The sequence below is a fragment of the Aethina tumida genome, chromosome 2 (assembly GCF_024364675.1).
Source record: "Aethina tumida isolate Nest 87 chromosome 2, icAetTumi1.1, whole genome shotgun sequence".
Taxonomy (NCBI): domain Eukaryota; kingdom Metazoa; phylum Arthropoda; class Insecta; order Coleoptera; family Nitidulidae; genus Aethina; species Aethina tumida.
Genome location: NC_065436.1, coordinates 2882804 through 2904035, shown reverse-complemented (window position 1 = coordinate 2904035; position 21232 = coordinate 2882804). Strand labels below are relative to the sequence as shown.

Sequence of the window (21232 nt, the reverse complement as noted above, 5' to 3'; positions counted from 1 at the left end):
CCACCTGTATTTTAAATTTTTTGACATAACCTAAAAACCCTCATTGGAAAAAGTAGCCGGCAAAAAATTAAACATTTATTTTGTATTTAATTGTCCCCTTGTGTGTTTTCCGTTAGCTTCAAAAATGGAAAGGAATTTCCGAATAGATTTAGACTTAAGCAATTATTACAGTGATCACAGATGTAAGGCTAGATTGTTTATAAATGATACCATCAGCCGTATAAAAGATTTGGAGAAAAAAATAAGTTGTTTGTTTGAAATTAAAGATTTTCATTTGCTGTGTCAGAACAATTACTTACCATCTTTTGAAGACATCAGGGTTTTACAAAAGGATGATGTTATAAGGTAAGAATACATAATATGTTTTTAAGAGTTGGTTAGTACCTTCTCCTGTTACAAATGCATAGAAATAGGTTTCAAATTTATAAGTTGTAAGTTCAGTCAACTTTTTTCATTAATTATAAACAAATATAAGTAAAATTTCTAACTTATTAGTACAAAAGAGAGTTTGTTACTTACCTTTTCTTAAGAAAATTAGTAGATAGTTTGGTATGAGTAACTAGAAGACTTGTTTATAACCTCTTTGGATGAAAGTTACAATAAATAACAGATGTGACATAGCAACAATCCATAGACTACTATGTATTATTTGTTCCATCATAAATTTATTATAGTAAAAAATATTTTATAAATGAAGTGCTTATTTAGTAAATTAACTAAAATATATAATTATATAATATCATATAATATAATCCTGATAATTTTTAACGTGTTTTTATTAAAAACATTTCCATAATCCTCTCACAGAGTTGTTTCTAATGATCCAGAAGTAAATACAAAGCCAAAAAAGAAGCGTAAAACTGAAATAATTGAAGAAGTTGTTTTAAATAAGGAAGAGAAAAAATCGAAAAAGAGAAAAAGCAAGTCCGAAGTAGCTCCTATTGATGAACCCCAAGAAAATGAATGCCTGTCCCCAAAAAAGAAGAAAAACAGGAAGTCGGTTCATATTTCTGAGGTCAGCACTGAAAAATTTTCAAGTACTGAAGATGTTAATAAGGATTCTAAGAAAAGAAAGAGTAAGAAAAATACAGATTCTCTTGGGTGTCCTGTGGAAGATATGGAATCACAAGATCAACTTGTTAAAAGCAGTAATAAAAATGGGTCAGTTAGAGAACAAGTAGTTGAAAATGAGGCTCAAAAACTTAATGATGAGTCTCAAGCAATGTTAAGTGAACATTGTTATGGGAATAAGCAAAGTGAAAAGAATGTTCCTATAAATGTGGATCAAAATTTTAACACTAAGATTTTAAGTGTGTCACTTCCACAAGGTAAAATAGTGCGTCATTACAGAAAGAGGATTTCTGTTCCAACTATGACAGATGAATATTTAAAAGACAAAAAAGTTAACATTGTTAAAATTGAGCGAGTTGATGTCGCCAATAAAAGTCTCAAAATGGATGTTGATGATAATTTTTCGAACGAATCTACAGAGTCAAATGATTCGGAAGAATGTCACACAACCAAATCTGCACTAATTGATAACCAAGAATGCTCAACTTCTCTTAATCATGATCAGGACATGGTGACACCTCATAGTTCAGAGGTGTTATCATCTAAAGCTGGGAACAAAGAGTGCACACCTTCCCCTAATCATGATCAGGACCTGGTAACAACTGACAGTTCAGAAGAGTCATCATCTAATTCTGAGGAGGTTTCTAATAAATCCAACCCAAGAGACAAGTTATCGAAAACGAGCTACTTTGGTGACATGGAAATATCCCCCGTTCCACCCGGAAACACCGGAATTGCCCCATTTTCCAAACTGGGCACCCCCATGGTAACAGGCTTTGAAAACTGTAAGACGCCTTTCTTTGGCAAAGATCATCAGCCCTCACTTTTCATAACGAGCCACAACGATTCCAACGCAAGGAGCGAAGAACAGGGTGACGACTCCGTATTCTTGAGAAACCTAACGTTGGAACGGTCAACCAATTCCCCAGATTCTAAGCTGAACCAGAGCTTCCCCGTAACCGAAAGTGACTTGTCCAGATATCGCCTCTCCGGTGTGGGGCTGTTGTTGGACCAGTTGAGGAAGGAGACTCCGTTTAAACACTCCTCGAGTGTCAGCGACTCACTACGCAGTGTAAATTCGCAGGACGATGATAAGGTTGATGATTCGGCGGAGACAAAACGGCGGAAACGGGTCAGGAAAAGGAGGAAGAGGTGCCCTCCGTCTGCGGCGAAGCCTGAGCTTCCAATTGGTAAGCCCGTGCCGGTTATGAAGGCCCAACTAACCGGTGGGACTCCCAAGGTAATTAACCAAAGTAGAAATTGAGACTTTTCAGCCAATAACTGTATTTCAGGTTCACATAAGGTTTAATGAAGACGATCACTCTTTTAATTTACCGACTCCCATTGAAGAGGACGGCAGTGTGGTGAGTAATTCTGACCACACTGCTGAACTGGAGTCGAATAAATCTAGTAATAACTTGCCTAAAGTCAAAATTGACAATGGGGCTGCATCCATTTCTGATGAACCAATGGATAATTCATTGTTGAATGAAGCTAAAGTAATTAAAGAAGAGAGTTTTACTGCCCCTAAAATCATTGATACAATCACAATTAATGATAGCATTGAAGAATCTCATTTCCAACTCAATCAGGACTTTATGCTGGACGAGAAAAAAATTTTGTCACAGCCTTTGATGTCCAATACACTTCCCAGAGTGTCAGACGTGATTGCATTTAAGGTAATTGTTGGAAAAGCTCGAATATGATGTTAATAATTGGTTTTTTAGACGTTGAAAATTAATGACGACTACACCCCCACAATATCTAAGTACATAGCAGGAAATGTTCTTAAATTTGATTCTGTAACCAAAGAATTAGTCTGTAAAATTATTTGTAAGTTACTAGACTTAATGTTGATGCCATTTATAATTTTTTGAGTCTTTAGATGGATTGGATCAATGTGAAATTCCTCAAGGAAAGTTTTCGTTGGAGCTGACAGAAGATGAACCAGTCATTCCTGATAATGACATAAGAAAGTTCAAGTGGTCACATTTGATAGAACCCAGACTGTTATATCCTTAAATTATTTATATTTTAATTATTTTTATAATTTAATAGTTATTATTTAATAGTTTGTTATTTGCCTTTGTTATTTATTACAATTAATGTATATTTTTTATATAAATATTTTACGTCAGTGGTAAATATTTATGTAAATTTAATAGTACATTTTACCAATATAAATGCTGTTTAATTTCTTCTTCCCATCACAAATAAATCAACGTTAATATCAAATTCATATTTATTATGAAGTCTTCACAGCAATAAGTTACATTATTTATATATTTTTTATTATAATAATATACAGTAGAAAATAAAATAAAAACACGTATTCGTTGTCACTCTTGTCGTACTGGCGCATGTGTGTGCTTGTAAATGGTTCTAGTAATTGTAGCCTCCCGACGAGCTGTATGAAGTTCTGGGTGGTACGTAGGCATTGGATGGACGGTACTGTCCGCTGCCGTCACCGTCGTACCCTCCACCGCCACCGCCGTCAGTCCTTGCCAATTGTAAAGACCTAATTTCCAAAATATTTCTAGTTTATAATCAAATTTTCTATAGTTTTTTGATGTTTTAAATTGAATATATGATTATAGAAGAGTAGGAAGGTGTTGAGTCCAAATTAAAGTATATTTGTACCTGAGTATTGCGTCCGGAATTGGGGGAGGAGTGGGCAAATGAGATCCGACGGGCCTGAAGCCGTTTTCATCGGCCACATACTGTAGACTAATTCTTTGGCCGTCCGGAGCGGTGTACGAGAAAGAACCCTCGGCAGTCTCCGCACCTTCCGGCCCCGGCCCCGGTTTGAGGTGGCCCCTCTCCTCTGCGCTTATCCCTTAAATTGAACAATTAAACATGACATTTGTTTGATACAAGATTTTCGTACCGTTGCCCGTTTCGTAGGCGTAGTTGTAGCTGCCGTCGCCCTGGTTGGGGTTGTTGTCGTAGCGTATGATCGGTATGTTGGCGCCGCCGCCCCCTCCGCCTCCAAAGCCGCCCCCGCCGCCGCCGAAAGGCCTGCCACCGAAGCCACCGCCTCCCCTCGGCGGCAGGTACGAGGTGTCGAGGCGGGCGCTAAGGGCCACTCCTATTAGGCTGGCTATTATTATCTGGAATATAAAAAAATATTAAAATTTATAATTATGTGATAATTTTAGAAATTTTTCTATTTATATTGTCTTTCCTGATCACCCAGACTAACTAAACCATGAAATAAATTGTGGAAATTCATAGAAACAAATGAATAATTTTAATTAAAATTTAAAATTAAATTAAAATTCTTTAAAAAATATACTTTAATGTATTTTTTTATTTTCTAAAATGTTTTCTAAGGGTTCTAACTTTATTGTTGAATAAGAAAAATGCATAATTTAATTATTAGTTTCATTTTTTATATATATTTCTCTCTTATTTTATACAATTATACAATGTTTCTTAAAAAAAATGAATATAATTAATTGTTTCTAATAATTTATCTTTTCTGATAACCCTGACTAACTAAACCATGAAATATAATTGTGGAAATTCATTGAAACAAATGAACAATTTTAAATTTTAATTAAAATTTATAATTATGTGATAATTTTATAAATTTTTGTAATGATATTGTTTTTCCTGATCACCCAGACTTATCAAATTATGAAATAAATTGTGGAAATTCATAGAAACAAATGAATAATTTCAATTAAAATTTATAATTATATTAAAATTCTTTAAAAAATATACTTTATTGTATTTCTTTATTTTCTAAAATGTTTTCTAAGGGTTCTAACTTTATTGTTGAATAAAAAAATGCATAATTTAATTATTAGTTTAATATTTTATAATTTTTTTTTCTTTTATTTTGTACAATAATACAATTTTTCTTAAAAAAAATGGATAATTTAATTATTAGCTTCACTTTTTATATATTTTTTTCTCTTATTTTGTACAATAATACAAATTTTCTTTAAAAAAATGAATATAATTAATTGTTTCTAATGATATTGTCCTTTCCTGATCACCCAGACTAACTAAACCATGAAATAAATTAAATAATACAACTTTTCTTTAATAGAGTTAAATAATATATTTATGATTTGAAGGGTAAACTAAATTAAATTTAAATAAATAAAAAATAATATACACAACCAAAATTGTTTATAATAATAAATAATATTAGAACACATTTTTAAAATTGAGGCTTAAATAAACACTGTTTTATTTATTTATGTTATGTATATATATTAATTTAAAATTTTATTTCCATTAATTATTTTCATTTTACTTTATTTATTATTTAATGAAAGTTATTATTACAGTTTATTATTAATATTTAACTATATAAATTTTCAGAAATATTGTTGTTCTAAATAGTTTAAAAGCAAACATCAACAAAAAATTAAATTTTAATTGTTTACATATAGATTAACAGACTTAAGTAACACACTTATGATTTGAAGGGTAAACTAAATTAAAATAAAAATATTTTAAAGGTATTTGTCTCAAAATTAAGTAAGTACTCATATTTATCTGTATTTTTAATGTCTAGCAAAATGCGAAACATCTTGGCAAACCTTGACATTGTTTGTGAGATTTTATTTTTATTGATATCTGTCAAGTGTTTTGCACTAAAATTATTGTAAATAAAGTAATAACTAACCTAACATAACTTACACAATTTTTATTGACATTTAATTAATGAATCAAACTAAGAAAAAAAATAATAAATTAATTAAACATGTCTCTTTGCCTCAAAAAAATAAGCATTTATTATGTGTGGGACCCCTTTTGAAAATTTAAAAAACATTTTTTACTATGAAATTTCGCTTCAATTCTACTAAATAATTGTAATAATTTGGATGTACCATTTTCACTGATTTAGATTAATGTTATACTGCAATCTTCAATAACAAAAGACATTAAGCAAGTGCTGATAATCAAAAACAATGGAACAGGCACTGTAATTTACGTTTATAAACCTCCATGAAGTCATTATTATTTGTTATGCATTTTACTAAAATTTACCATTAAATTTGTATATTACATCATTGTTGTAAGTTTAACATTTAATAATGTGTAATTTAAGTTAATATTCGTTCTAAATATAAATGTCTAAATTTATTAAAAATATCCACATATTTTTGGGAGTTTTGAGGTTCTAAATATTGATTAACTTTTAATCAAAATTTTAATAAAATTTTCAATGAATTAAATGATAAAATTAATTGTTAAAAATATTTTCAAAATAAAAAAAACAAATAAAACACTAACCATTTTTTAAAAAACAATCCACCACAAAAAAAAAAACAAGCTGAACTTAAAGGCAGTAATCGTTAATCACGATAAGGGAAGTAACTCCAACAGATGCACCACTTTTAAGTTCAACTCGCCCACTAAACCACTAAACCAGGATAGAAAATGCAATGTGACTTACTAATTTCATGTTGTGTCAGGTTCTAATGCAGACGCAATTGTGCTACAATTATTTATACAAGCGCCACGATGGACCATTCTGCACCTGCAGCCCGATTTTCAATCAGGGCCCCCACTTCCTTGTATCTTCCTCGGTGCCCCCGAGCGGCACACTGTGGGTCACCACCAACAAAATCCAATACAACAAAATTTATTTGTAACAATAAAATTTAAATGCTAATTCAGTAAATTAAATTAATTACCAAACTTAAAATACCCAGATAATTTATATCAAGTTAAAAGGGCCATCAAAGTGGTGACATGGGTGTTCCAATGGATAGGAAGGAGGAGGTGACTAATAATTAATACTGAATATTTGATTTAACCCAAAAAATATTTATTGAAATTGACAAAAAGGTGGACTGAACGTTGTCCATCTGTGCGTTGTTGGCTTAAAAGTTGGGCCTCGGCATTTCAGGTGAAGGAATTTGATACCCGCCCGCACGCTTCCAATTCTAATCCAGATCAGATGGCACCCGACCCATAAACCACCAAGGCTGACGATTATTTCTTATTACTCGTTAGCCCGATCCCATCAATCGATGATCTTCCTTCACCATAGACGTTCCGTTCCCATTCAATTTTATGTTATGAATATGTATGTGACAGCTTGTGGTCTGTACCTTGTAATTATTTTGGCATCGGGGAGTGTTGGATTTTAGTAAATCACTTTATGCCTCGTTAATAAATTCCTTGCATCAATTAGTTGCGTTGCCATGCACACCACTGGACTTAATTTTTGAATGGATGTCCAGCAGCAAAGTGGAGGAGGAGGACTAAACACATGAATTGCATCCTTGCGTAATGAAAATATGCTAATGGGCCAATTATATTAACATTTTACATTTAAATCGAACCGTGATACCATTTCCCGATATCGTCGTTTCATTACACTAAATATGAATTATTGACCGTTACGTGGATCGGGATTCACGATCAAATCAAATGTCAGGCAAATTGAATTGAATATTTATTTCTGAGAGCTAATTTTCACCTTGGTCTGCATAGGAAGAGGCTCCAATGATCATTTCATGTCAATTAAAAAGAATGAAATCAAATCAAATTGCTAAAAGTAAGTACGGTACTCGTTTGATTGTTTGTAAACATAATAGTTGAACAACTGACAACCCATGCTTTAAATATCAACAGTGAATATATTATAGAAACATAAGTATAAGTTTATAAACAACAATTTTATATATAAAAAGAATGTACACCTATGTCACCTTAATTGACTTGTGTTTGAACCTACTAATATGTCACCAAAGAATTTTGTCGTTTTGTTCCTGGCAACTCTCTGCACCTTCAAAATTGTAAGTATTAATTATGTAAAACATACGTAAATACAATAAATATACCTTAGGTTGAAGCTGGTTGTTGTGGTGGCTGTAGACAGTACGGCTTCGCCTTCGACGATGGTGAAGACCTTTGCTCACCACAAGTTAAATCATGTCCCATGGTAGTACGTCCACAAGAACTTCCCAAACCTGCAGCGTTCCCCCAAATTGCCAAGCCATGTCCATGCTCTTGTACCAGGGCTGTGGTCCAGCCAGCTTACGTGTACGTGGTACCACCTCCAGCTCCAACGTGCAAGTGTACCTGCAAGTGTACTTGTGGATGTGGATCTTATTATTAATTGTTTTAATTCAGCTTATTAAAATATATAAATAAGAAAATAACCTTTAAGCCTTTAAATATCTTCAAACATTTCATTTCAAATGTTGCTGTTCCAGCAAAAAGATCAAACTTGAAACGTGCAATTTCAGCATTAATAAAAAGGTTATACTTTACCATGATACACTGAATATAAGGTAGGATATTGCGCATGGTGGGCGGTGCTTATTTTAGCGCGAATACGTCACGCGTAGAGTAGTTTTGAACTGAACAATATGATTTTGACCTATAATCTGCGAATTACTATGCCCTTTGGCAATTTTGTTTCAATAAGCATTATTAAAAGTAAATAGTTGAATATACATGTTAGCTTACGTCTTCACCTTCACCGATGGACCAATGCGACGTACTCACATCTATTTAGACTAGTTTTGTTTTATAAACAAATCTGAAGTATTTGTTTACATTTAATAATCGGGGCAGTTCTTAAGAAAGAACCAGGCAGTAAAGCTTTAGATGTCGAGGGTTAAAGTACGTTTGTTGAAATAAAGCGTATTATTGTGAATTTAGAGTTTTAATCAAACTAAAAAGACAGATTAACAGTCGCTAATCTATCATACATATACTTATTTAACATATGTACGGTATTCTTTTCGGCGTTTTGTTTCTGTGTGTATTGTTTTGTACATAATTTCTGGATTAAATTTGTGTATTAAAGTGATAAAAATGCGGTGTGCTGTTGTAGGATGTAATTCTGACAACCAGTCTAAACGTAGTCCTATCGGAAACGTTAGATTTTTTAGATTTCCTAAAGACAATAATCTATGCAAAACGTGGTTACATCTCACAAAGAGAAAAGACAAAGTAAACACAAAAAACGCGGTAATGTGTTCCAAACATTTCTGTGAAACTGATTACAAAGTTAACTTAAAACATATCCTTCTGGGTTACACTCCTAAAAATTTTCGCGCACTGAAAGATGATGCTGTTCCTACGCAAAATTTACCCCAATCAGTTGTACAATCACCTTCAACTTCTGGAGCTGGAAAAAGAAGAAAAGTTGCGTACAAAAAAAGAGAAACAGCACGTTTTATAAAGAACATGCTTGAGGCTGAAAACACGTAAGTTTTTGAAATATCAAATTGTGGTGGTGTGTTGATTTGATTGTATGAGACTAGCTTATCTTTTTGCTTAACAGGGTTGGGGAAAGGGCAGCTCAGCCTGTAGTTAGTAATGATTGTAAGGTGGAGGAAAATTTAGATAATAATATGGTAGTGGAATCAAATATTACTTTGGAAAAGGGGTAATGGTTTTTCTATAAATCATTTATCATATCATTTGCTTATGTGTTAAAAATTTTAGTGTTCAAACAAACGAAACATGGAAAAACTTAGATGACCTCGCACTTGAAAATGAACAACTTAAAAAACAACTTGCTGCAATTAAACGGGTTTTTAGTGAAAATCAAATTAAAAAAATGAACAGCCAAAAAAGAATAAAGTGGTCAGTAAATGAAATTTCAAGTGCTATATCGATGTACGCTGCTGGCCCTAGAGCATATAGACTTAATTTAAAAAGGGGTTTTCCATATCCGGCAGTCTCTACATTAAAAAAATGGCTAGCAAAAATTAAGATAAATCCAGGGATTTTAAAAAATACTCTAAAAATTGCCCAGTTTGCCAACATGAGTGAAAAAGAGCGGATATGTACAATCGTATTTGATGAAATGAAAGTCCGAAAGGAGTACCAATACGACCAAGCCAATGACTGTATAATAAAACCTTACGATTATGTACAAGTTGTTCTTATTAAAGGAATTTTAAATTCATGGAAGCAGCCCGTTTTTTATAATTTCGATTGTAAAATGACATCGGTTATCTTAATGGAAATTATTAAATTCGTGGAGGATTCTGGTATGAGTCAATGTTCTAATAAAAGTAACATACATTCTTCATGAAGTTAGTTGTAGGTTTTCATGTTGTTGCCATGGTGTCAGATTTGGGAGGTTCAAATCGGGCGCTTCACAAGGAATTGAATATTTCAGAAACTAAACCATATTTTGAAAATCCCAGTACGAAAGAAAATATTTTTGTGCTAGCTGATGTCCCACATCTGGTAAAGCTGATTAGAAACAATTTTGTTGATCACGGTTTTTTAATTGATGGTAAATCAATTAAAAAGGAAATCGTAGAACAGGTTATAAATGCAACATCGAGTTCAGATTTAAAAATCATTAATAAAATTACACTTAATCAACTCAATGTTTCTGGACCCCAAAGGCAAAGGGTGAAATATGCTACTAAATTGTTCTCGCACACCATGTCAAGAGCTATATCCAGATGTGGTACACTTGGTGTTTTAACTTCTGAAAATTGGATGGAATGTGCAAAGTTTTTTAAATTGGTGCGTCAATCTTATTAAATAATTTTATATTTTTAATCAACTTGTATTTGTAGGTAAATGACTGGTTTGATATATTTAATGTCAGCACTCCGGTGAGTGACTCCCGGGCAAGAAATCGGGCTTATGGGCTAGCCATTGACCAACAAAATGGAATTCTTAATGAAATGTCTCAAGTGATAAATGAATTAAAGGTCATTGGCAATAGAACAAAATTTCCATTTCAAAAGGGTAAAAAAATTAAATTTCAATATATTTTTATTATAATAACAAGCATGCATTTTTTAGGTATTTTGCTGTCGAATTCAGGTTTACAAATGCTCTTGAAAGATCTAAAACGTCGTTTTAACGTAGATTATTTATTAACAAGACGAATAAATCAAGACGTTTTAGAAAACTTCTTTGGGGTGATCAGGGCAAAAGGTGGCCTCCATGACCATCCAAGCCCGCTAGAATTTAAATATAGATTGAGATCTTATATTTTAGGAAAGAACGAGGGAGTAATTTCGGAATTTTCTAACGTAGAATCTGATGATACTCCTGATATTCCTCTTAGTGGATCACTAATTCAGAAATTAAAAATTTCATCAGAAGAATCAACAGATTCTACTGAGGAAAGCGCTACTTTAAGCGCGGAGCTTAGTGAGCTTGAAAATGACGCTTTACAAAATTTGGCAGGGTTTGTTTGTTACAAGCTAAAAGATTCCACCTTACAAAGTCCAAGTCAATCATGGTCATGGATTGATCACCTCACTGAGGGTGGTTTATCAAAACCATCGTTAAGTTTTATGTCTCAAGTTGAAGAATTAAACAAAGTGTTTCTCGAAGTTAATGGTGAACTCATAGTAACCGAAAAACAAAATTTTATCCATGATCTTTTAATGAAAAGTAGTAAAATTGATTGTCCTATACAAGCAAAACAGCTTTTTTTTAGAACTAGAATGTTCTTCAGAATTAAGGAACTCAACAGGGCTTTAAGAGACAAATCAATCGGCAAAAGAAAATGGAAAAAAATTGTTTCGTAGATTCAAGTGTTAGGTTTTTATGTTTTTTGTTCTATGTTTACCTGTCAAAATGTATTAATAAAAATTTATATTTAAAACCATGGTTGGTTATCCTTATAAACTTTAATAAACTTTATTGTAATAAACTTTTAAGTAAAAATTTTTTTACGGCAACAGTAATGCATTTTATAGCACAGTTACGCTAAATTAAATAATTTTTTATCTTTAATTTATAAAATATGGCATAACAAGCATTTTTTATATTAGATTTTTTTGTAAACTGTGAAAATAAACACATTTCTGAGAATATTCGTATAAAATTCATATCTCCGTAATGCAAGTTACTCTACGCGTGACGTCATGCGCGCGGCCGACCTAAAACTGAACACGGGAGTATCCGGCACTGATACTTTACAGATGAGTGAAACATTTTTATAACATTAAACACGATAAATGAAATAAGTTTTTAGTAGTACTTGATGCAACCATCAATAAATTATTTGGTCGTGTCCAAATGATCTTGATAATTGTGCTCTTACAATTAGATTTTCAGCTAAATAAATGGCCCAGTTTTGTTGTGTGTTGAGTAACTGGATTATTATTATCATTAATTTATTATATTTATAAACAAAAGAGTAAGAAGAAGGATAATCGTTGTTAAAAAATAATTATATAAATTAAGAACATATTAATGTTACCATAGGAATAATCATTATGCCATCAATAATTTGTAGACTTGATGAAATATTAAAGTTAATGCCATTACTGAAGAAATATTAAATTTAATATAATTATAATAAAATTGCTATAAATAGAGGCAGTACTTATGGCATGAACCATTTATCTTTTTTATGATAATTAACTTTCTCTAAAGATGTGAAAAATGTATATTAAGAACTAATTCAAGTCGTATATCTTTCAAATTCAAATTGCCTTTCATTGTTTTTATTTCTATTTATTAAATTCATTATGTAAGTTATTATGTTGCGGTGTAAAAAGTAATTAGTATAAATTAAACACATTATTTCGTTGTCACTATTTATTTATTTATTTATTTCTTAATGTTACTTATTTATGAAAGTTCAGCAAAGAATGGAATAGAAGCAATACCACAGTTGCTGCATCTGTTCCTTGCCATTTTACCAAATCCTTTATTACCCCATTCCTCACCCCATGAGTTCTTAATCAGCCAATAATCAATACCATTTTCTGTGCCGTAGCCAACCAGCAGCACACCATGGTCAACACTTCCACAGTGTTTGTTGTAATAGACACCTTCTTTGTACAGCTGGAAAGCTCTGTCAGAGGAATCGATGGCAATGGCAATTGGACCCATGGTAGCAAGGGCAATCTTGAGGTCAACCTCGTTGTCGGGTTCTGTGTAGTAGATGTTCTTAATAGAAACATTCTTGAAAACATTGTCCTTAGCATCGTAGTGGCATTCTCCGTCAACAGGGTGATAAGGGTAGGACTCCTCCGAATCAATGCCTCCATTTTCGCTGACGTACACCAAAGCTCCAACGTAAGTGCCCCTGTGGCAACTGTTGCTTCCGTATTCCGGACCAGCGCAGTCCATAAGATTTTTCTCGCTGAGTTCCGTCAGTTGGCCGGTTTTAAGGAAATACGCCCCTTCTAACGTACCGGTCTTAAATACGTAAATTAGTTACTTCAAGTGAGTTACATTTTAAAACAATTTAACTTACGGTGGAAAAAGCCCAGCACGACTCACAAGCTCCTTGGTTTTTTATCGGGGTGACAGCCCCTTTGGCGTTCCAGTCCAGTTCGTTGGGTAGATCCGGATTCTCCGGACGTTGGAATTGTTTAGCCTGTATTCCGAGATCTTTGAAGTTGGCTTCGGGGAGCAGACCTTTTCTCATTGATATTTCCTCATCTGACATGTCGCTGAATTGGTTGACGCTCAGAGAGAATGTTACCAAACCTTCTTCGTACTTTTTGTTGTGTTCTTCGATTAATTTTAAAGATTGGGTGAAGATTGTTTGGCGTTTGGTTTCTTCGTCTGGGGTGGCGTATTCTTTTCCATGTTTCAACTACGTTAATTTAATATGGTAATGTTGGTCTTAAAATATTTTTGTTTGCTTACCTTAAAGTTGGACCATTCATGGTCTACGTTGAGGATTGGAGTAGCAAAGGCACAAGCAATGCTTACAAATAGGCAGACAAGTTGTAGCTTCATTTTGGTTGATACTGACAAAATACTAAAGCTGTGAACCTTTTATAGTCGTAATTGGTTCCATGATTTATCAGTATATCTGTTTGGATTTCGGTTAGAAAAATATAAGTGGCAATTTATTAGTTTTAATATTTAATTTATTGGCAAAACATGGTACTCATTAAAGTTGTTGTTTGGGTGTTCACATTTGAAGTGGGACACGTTTTGTAAAAATATTTCTCTTGAGTTTATGTTATATTAAAACACCTTACAAATTTCAAAATATTCTTTAATAAATTTCTTTTATATAAAAATTAAATACATATTCCGTACATATAACATATATATTATTGTCAACAATGTGATTAAAAATACTACATAAAAATTTTATTCTAAATTAAATATATTTACTGTGGTGGAAAAAAGTATGGAATATTTTATTAGTGTTCATTGGTGGTGGAATTTTATTCTAAGATAAATATATTTACAGTGGTGGAAAAAAGTATGGAATATTTTATTATATATGAAAAAAATAAAAAAAATATTACATTAGAATTATAAAAAAAAATAAAATATTTGATTTAAAATTAAAAAATAATAAAATATCTAAATTGAATTTAAAAAAATAAAATAAAATATCTTAATTATTTCATTTAAATGTTTCCTTTAATAAATTTTAAAGTTTTATTGTTGTAAAATATTAAATTTAAATTAAAAAAAAAAATAAAATAAAATAATTCAAAATTAAAATAATAATAAATAATAATAATAATACATAATAATTGTTTTAAAATTAAAAATATATTTAAATTTAAAAAATATTCCGGTTTATAATTTTATTGTCACAAATTTGTCAGTATATTAAATTTATTTTATGTAAAATTATTTATTATAAGTAGTTCGAGTTGTTTTTCCTTGTATATATGAATTTGTAGTCGTGTATTAAATTTTGAAAAAAATGTTATCAAGATCATGTTAGACAATATTTAATATGGGACATATATTTGGAAAATAAAGTACTTGATGGTCTTAAAATTTATTTTTATAGACACATGTGTTTGTTTTACTGTTTATATATATATATATATATATATATATATATATATATATATATTAACCAGTTAAATATATATATATATATATATATATATATAATATATAAAAATACATCAGTGTCATTTTGAAAAAACCTTATCTGTCTTCACATGTTTCTCCAAAATAAAGTACTTAATGGTCTTAACATTTGTTTTTGAAAAAATAGAAAAAAATTATGATCTATATAATACATTTATTGAAAGTTTTTTTTGTTTTTTATTTTAATTTCAAATTTTTTGGACATATTTTATTGCTTATTATAATAAATAATGAAATAAAAAAAATACAGATAAAATATTAATGCATTGCAAATTAATGAACATACACTAGAGGCCATAAATATAGTAACTTATTCAAATATATTAAAAATATGAGCAGTACTACTTGAATTGCATGTGAGTACCTATAATATTTATTGCTTTTCCTGTTATTGTTGTGTATACTATGTAACTGGTCAATTTAATTTATTTAATCTTAAAAAATTGTCTGTTAAACTGAAATTAAAGCCAAACTGGAGGAAAAGGGACTTGCTGAAATTAGTTCAAGGACTGTGAGAAGATGGTTAGTGGATGGGGGTTCGTTTGACTTCAGACCTACAAGAAAAACCCTGGTTTCTACTAAAAATTTAAAGGTCCGATTTTGACTTGCTCAGGATCACATTCACTAGACCACAGAACAGTGGGAACGAGTAGTTTTTAGTGACGAGACTAAATTTAATTTATAAAATGATGGTTCTGCTTATGTTAGACATCCTACAGGGACAAAACTACAAAAAAAGTTGGTTATATCCTCTGTGAATCATGGTGGAAGTTCAATTATGCTTTGGAAATGCTTCAAATTCTTCTGGCGTAGCCCTCCTTAGACTGATTTTTGTACAGGGATATATTAAACAACAATTTGCTTCAATATATTGGAGAACTGATGCTCTTAATAAACGTATTTCAAAAGTTTATATAAAATAAATGAGTTATGGCTAAATTATTTAACATTTTAAAAAGTTTCTGTAATTATGACTATTACTGTAAGTGGTTGTCTTGGAATTAAAAAACAATATTATATTTTCTACTATTTATTAATTTTATGAAGAATTGTTACAACAGTGAGTATTTAATTATAAAATAAATGAAAAACAAATATCTTAAACATATCCTAAATTAATTCGATTTATTTATTAGTCTACGATTATCTACCAAAGAATAGGGAAAAGTGGAGCCTGGGAGGCTATTCCACAGGTATTATTGTTCCTAAGGATCTTTCCAAATCCGTTATTTCCCCACTTTGGACCCCAAGAATTTTTCACCAGCCAATAATCAGTACCGTTCTCCGTACCGTACCCCACAATGGTGATAGAATGATTCACTCTAGTGCAATTTTTTTCTGAATAAATGCCTGACTTGTACAATTGGAAGCTGGCAGGATTGGAATCAATTCCAACAGTTATTGGCCCAGACACCGCCACCGCAATCTTCATCGTTTCCTCATCGTTGGGAGGAATGTAGGCGATGGATTTCACAGTGGTTACGTTGTGTTTGGGGTCGTACTTGCATTCCCCTTGTTTGGCATCGTAGGGGTAAGATTCGTAGTCGTCAATGCCGCCGTTTTTGATCACATAATAATAAGCGCCAGCTACAGTACCGTTATCACAACCGTGATTGTAGTAGTCTTCACGTGCACAGTCGATGAAGTTCTTTTCACTTATCCTGCGAAGCTTTCCAGTTTTAGCAAAAAGTGCCCCTTCCAAGGCGGCGGCCTAAAAAAGTCAATCAACTAACTGTAAGAGTCCTAGTTTGACAGCTTTAGCTTTAAGTTACTTACGGAAGCGAACGACCAACAGGCGTTGCAAGGTGTTTGGTCGATGGATTCGGTGGTTCCTCCAGCCGCCTGCCAATCCTTTAGATCTGGAACACACGCGTCCTGGGGCGGCACGAAGGGTACCACGTAGTCGTTGATGCTGTCCTTTATTTCTTCGAAGCTCATCGTGGTTCCTCCCGGACTAACTTCTTTCGGCGTCATGTCGGCGAATTGGTTCACACCCATTTCGAAGGTGACCAACCCCTTTTCGAACATTTCGTTGTGTTCAGCGATGGTCCTCAAGTTTTCGGCAAATATTGCCTGACGTTTGGTCTCTTCGCTGCGGGTGCTGTATTTTCTTGAGTGTTGCAGCTGGAAGTTAATTATTTTTATTTTATTAGTTAACTTAGTTATTGACTTACTTTAAATTCAGCCCACTCGTTCTCGACGTTCAACGTGGGGGTGGCTAAGGCACAGCCGATGCACAGGATTACAATAAAACCCTTCATGTTTTAGTAAGATTCAAACTACTGCTGAGTGAAGTTGATGAACAACTGAGGACCTTTTATAGTAAACTACTGATATATTGTTTTTTTTTTAATTTTTAATTTGAGTTGAGTACTTGTTTTCCAGTTAGATAAGTCATAGTTTCCTCCACGTTTGTCGTGAATGTTTAGAAAAATTGTTCTAGTTATAAACACTTGATATCAAGTGCCAATTCTGGATACTTAATAGACCATAAATCCAAATTTCCTTCTTAAGAATATTATACCTTAACTATTTAAATATATAAAAGTATAAAACATTGTGTTTTTTGTTAATGAAACTTTTTTTGGCTATGTACATCTCTTGAAAACTAACTACAGTTAGAACAATTTCAATAATGAAGAAAATCTAACTTTAATTTCTTTCTTAAGTTTCTCCTGAAAAAAATACAGCCTCTGAAATTTAAATTTAAAAAATTATTTCTTGCTCATATTTCTGTAACTTTTGGTCCAATCGTGTTTAAATTTGGTACGTATTATCCTAAAATATATGCCAACAATTTGATGTAATAAACTTTTTCCATATTGCTACAGTGGTGTAGGTTATGGGGGATCCCCTCTTTTTCTCGTCCTATTTTCTACGCCACTGAATATTTTTTAAAACTATTAAGCTTTTCGTATTTCTTGTATAATTTGGAAGAAAAAAGTGCTCTTGATTAATTTTGATTATCACAGCCGTTTTTGAGATATTTTAGATTTAATGTTCACATTAATTTTCTTCAAATATTAAAACTAAAATATCTTAAAAACAGCTGTGATAATCAATATAAATCAAGAGTACCTTTTTTCTTCTAAGTTATACAAAGAATATGAAAAGTTGAGTAGTTTTAAAAAATATTCAGTGGTGACAAAAATAGGGCGAGAAAAAGAGGAATAACCCTCTTTATTCTACGCTACTGTGTCACTGTGGAGAAAAGTTACAGTGGCGTAGATTTTCAGAAGTTCACCTCTTTTTCTCGTCCTATTTTTTACGTCACTGATTATTTTTTAAAACTATTGAGTTTTTCGTATTCTTTGCACTATTTGGAAGAAAAAGGTTCTCTTGATTAATTTTGATTATTACAGCCGTTTTTGAGATATTTCAAATTTAATGTTCACTTTAATTATCTTCAATCATTAAAACTGAAATATCTCAAAAACGGCTGTGATAATCAAAATTATCAAAATAACCTTTTTTCTTCTAAAATGATCACAAAATATAAAAAGCTAAAAAAACATTCAGTGGCTTAGAAAATAGGGCGAGAAAAAGAGGATAAACCCCCAGTAACTTCGCCACTGTGTGATTAAGTATAAAGTTTATTATATTAAAATGAAAACATTTATTTTAGGATAATACACACAAATTTTGAACACGTTTGAGCTAAAGATTATGGAAATATGACTAAATAAGAATTTCTAAAATTTAAATTTGAGGTTATGTAGTTCCTTCAGGGGAAACTATTTAGATTTTTTTCATTAATGAACGTGTTCTAACTGCCCCCGAATTTTGACCACACATTTTAAGAACACGTTGTACATTTAAAATTATATTTTTATAAATTATGGAGAAGTTAGAAAATAACTATATTTGTTGTTGTGTTTATTAGGTTTAAATCTCGCGATAAAAGAGTTGATCTAAGTAAATAACTTTTACTTCTAGCAAAATGTTTATCTTGCTAATTTTATTACATTAAATTTGGCTTAACTTTAAGCACTAAATAAATATTTAATTGGATCAAATAATAAGTAAAATTAAATGATTATTTAATAAAAATAAGTATTGATGGTGAAATAGTGAAATTACACTTTACAACCAACAATTATTGTCTATAAATAAACTTGAGATTAAATTTATTTTTAATTAAAAATGGTATTAATCCATTTTAAATCAATTATTCAGTATATTATATTTGAGGGTACCAAAATTATTTTCATTTCATTTATTATCATCATATTTTTTATGTTAAATATATATATTTTTTTAAATTTAATTAAATTATTATAAATATTTTATTGTTTTTCAAATTTAAATTAAATATTTTATTTTTTTTTTTTAAACTTTAAATAGTATATATTACTATTTTTTAATTTTAAAGAAAATATTTTTATATATATATATATATATATATATATATATATATATATATATAATTTAAATCAATTGGAATTAAATATTTTATTGTTTTTTAATATTAAATTTATTATTTATTAATTTTTTTTAGTGTCAATTAATTTAAATAAATATTTATATATTTATTTTTTAATTTTATATATATATATATATATATATATATATATATATATATATATATAATATTTTAAATAAATATATTTTTTAATTAATTTTATTGTTTTTATAGTCTTTATTAAATATGGTTTGTGAATATATATATATATATATATATATATATATATATATATATATTATTCTAAATAAATATTATTCTTTAATCTTCAATATTATAAATGTGACTTGTTGACCCATCCCACTTAGTTAAGGATGAATATATCAAATATTTTAATGCTATTCTCAATATTGGATGAAGTACTGATGATTAGTAAAACTCATTTATCACTAAATATTTCATACCACATGTTACTTTACAAACAAATTCTTTATAAGTTTATGAAACTTAAGTTAAGACTTTATTAAATACTAATAATTTCTAAATTGTAAATTGAAGTAAAATAGATTTATAAATTAAACACAGTCATTTTATATTATGTTATTTATTTATTATTATTTATGAAAGTTCAGCATAATAAGGCATGTAGGCAATACCACAATTGCTGCATCTATTCCTGGCCATTTTCCCATATCCTTTAATACCCCAATCTTCACCCCACGAGTTTTTGATCAGCCAATAATCCACACCATTTTCAGTACCATAACCAACCAGCAAGACAGCATGGTCAACACGCTTACAATTATCATTGTAATAGATACCATCCTTGTAGTGTTTGAACGTCCTGTCATGGGAATAGACGGCCACAGCAATCGGACCCACCGTAGCAAGAGCAATCTTAAGATCAACCTCGTTGTCTTCTTCAATGCGATAGATATGTTTCACTGAAACGTTCTTGAAAACGTTGTTCTTGGCTTCGTAGAGGCACTTCCCGTCCACCGGTTGGTAGGGGTAGGTTTCTTCCGCCTCAATGCCCTTGTTATCCCTGACGTACATGAGGGCTCCAGCGTAAGTCCCTTTGTGGCAACTGTGGCTGCCGTAGGACCCATCGGCGCAATCCATGAGGTTCTTCTCGCTGAGCGACTTAAGTTCACCGGTTTTGAGGAAGTATTGGGCTTCCAACACGCCAGTCTTAAAATAGAAAGAATAACACGTAACTAAGATCTATTTAGGAACGTCTGTACTCACAGTGGCGAAGGCCCAGCACGATTCACAAGCCAGTTGGTTTTTGATTGGAGTAACAGCCCCTTTGAGGCTCCAGTCCAGCTCGTCAGGCAGGGTGAACTTCTCTGGACGTTTGAATTGTTTGACTTCAACTCCAAGATCTTCCAGGTTGTGTTCAGGTTGAAGGCCGCTTCTTGTTGATAGTTCTTCGTCTGTCATGTCGCTGAATTGGTTTACACTCATTGTGAAGGTTACCAGGCCTTCTTCGAATTTTTTGTTGTGCTCTTCGATTTCTTTTAGAGTTTCAGCGAAGATGGTTTGGCGTTTGGTTTCTTCGTCTGGGGTGGTGTAAGATTTTCCATGTTTCAACTAAATTAATACAATGTTGGTAATTAATATTCTTAAATATGTTCATTTTCTTACCTTAAAGTTGGACCATTCATGTTCAACGTTGAGAGTTGGAGTAGCAAATGCATAAGCAATGCTCACAGTTAACAAGACAAGTTGTAGCTTCATTTTGGTTGATACTGACTAAAACCTCAAAGTTGTGGGTCTTTTATAGTCGTTACTGGTATTAATGTTTATCAATATAAGTATTTATTTACTATTTACTTATAGAAAAATATGAGTACCAATTAATCTTTAAGTTAAGAGTTTATTTGATCTCTGATGAAGTGAGTTAATTTCATGAAAATAATCTGTGTGTTTGTATTAATATAAAAACAAGTATTAAAGCTGAAATTTTGTTCAGCCAAAATG

The 21232-nt window shown here is 31.3% G+C and overlaps 6 protein-coding genes across 6 annotated transcripts; 2 read left to right on the top strand and 4 right to left on the bottom strand.

Moving 5' to 3' along the window:
• Positions 1-65: 65 nt before the first annotated feature.
• On the top strand, positions 66-3255 carry LOC109605243 (uncharacterized). Its single transcript, XM_020021806.2, has 5 exons — positions 66-345; positions 808-2311; positions 2364-2750; positions 2799-2904; positions 2957-3255. Exons 1-5 carry the CDS (start codon positions 125-127, stop codon positions 3091-3093), a joined length of 2355 nt encoding a protein of 784 aa, XP_019877365.2. The 5' UTR covers positions 66-124; the 3' UTR covers positions 3094-3255.
• Positions 3256-3335: 80 nt separating this feature from the next.
• On the bottom strand, positions 3336-6622 carry LOC109605244 (pupal cuticle protein 20). The gene is made up of 4 exons (XM_020021807.2): positions 6488-6622; positions 3959-4181; positions 3712-3907; positions 3336-3589 (listed from the first exon to the last, which is right to left on the bottom strand). The coding sequence occupies exons 1-4, from the start codon at positions 6494-6496 to the stop codon at positions 3454-3456; spliced, it is 564 nt and encodes a 187-aa protein (XP_019877366.2). The 5' UTR covers positions 6497-6622; the 3' UTR covers positions 3336-3453.
• Positions 6623-7771: 1149 nt separating this feature from the next.
• Positions 7772-8161, top strand: LOC126264538 (small proline-rich protein 2I-like). The gene is made up of 2 exons (XM_049962942.1): positions 7772-7838; positions 7889-8161. Exons 1-2 carry the CDS (start codon positions 7782-7784, stop codon positions 8159-8161), a joined length of 330 nt encoding a protein of 109 aa, XP_049818899.1. The 5' UTR covers positions 7772-7781.
• A 4403-nt stretch (positions 8162-12564) lies between these two features.
• LOC109606767 (procathepsin L-like) lies at positions 12565-13772 on the bottom strand. Its single transcript, XM_020023309.2, has 3 exons — positions 13645-13772; positions 13247-13591; positions 12565-13188 (listed from the first exon to the last, which is right to left on the bottom strand). The coding sequence occupies exons 1-3, from the start codon at positions 13735-13737 to the stop codon at positions 12616-12618; spliced, it is 1011 nt and encodes a 336-aa protein (XP_019878868.2). The 5' UTR covers positions 13738-13772; the 3' UTR covers positions 12565-12615.
• A 2089-nt stretch (positions 13773-15861) lies between these two features.
• LOC109605246 (procathepsin L) lies at positions 15862-17138 on the bottom strand. Its single transcript, XM_020021810.2, has 3 exons — positions 17022-17138; positions 16624-16971; positions 15862-16558 (listed from the first exon to the last, which is right to left on the bottom strand). The coding sequence occupies exons 1-3, from the start codon at positions 17106-17108 to the stop codon at positions 15995-15997; spliced, it is 999 nt and encodes a 332-aa protein (XP_019877369.1). The 5' UTR covers positions 17109-17138; the 3' UTR covers positions 15862-15994.
• Positions 17139-19837: 2699 nt separating this feature from the next.
• LOC109606768 (procathepsin L) lies at positions 19838-21043 on the bottom strand. Its single transcript, XM_020023310.2, has 3 exons — positions 20897-21043; positions 20498-20842; positions 19838-20440 (listed from the first exon to the last, which is right to left on the bottom strand). The coding sequence occupies exons 1-3, from the start codon at positions 20987-20989 to the stop codon at positions 19868-19870; spliced, it is 1011 nt and encodes a 336-aa protein (XP_019878869.1). The 5' UTR covers positions 20990-21043; the 3' UTR covers positions 19838-19867.
• Between the last annotated feature and the right edge of the window lie 189 nt (positions 21044-21232).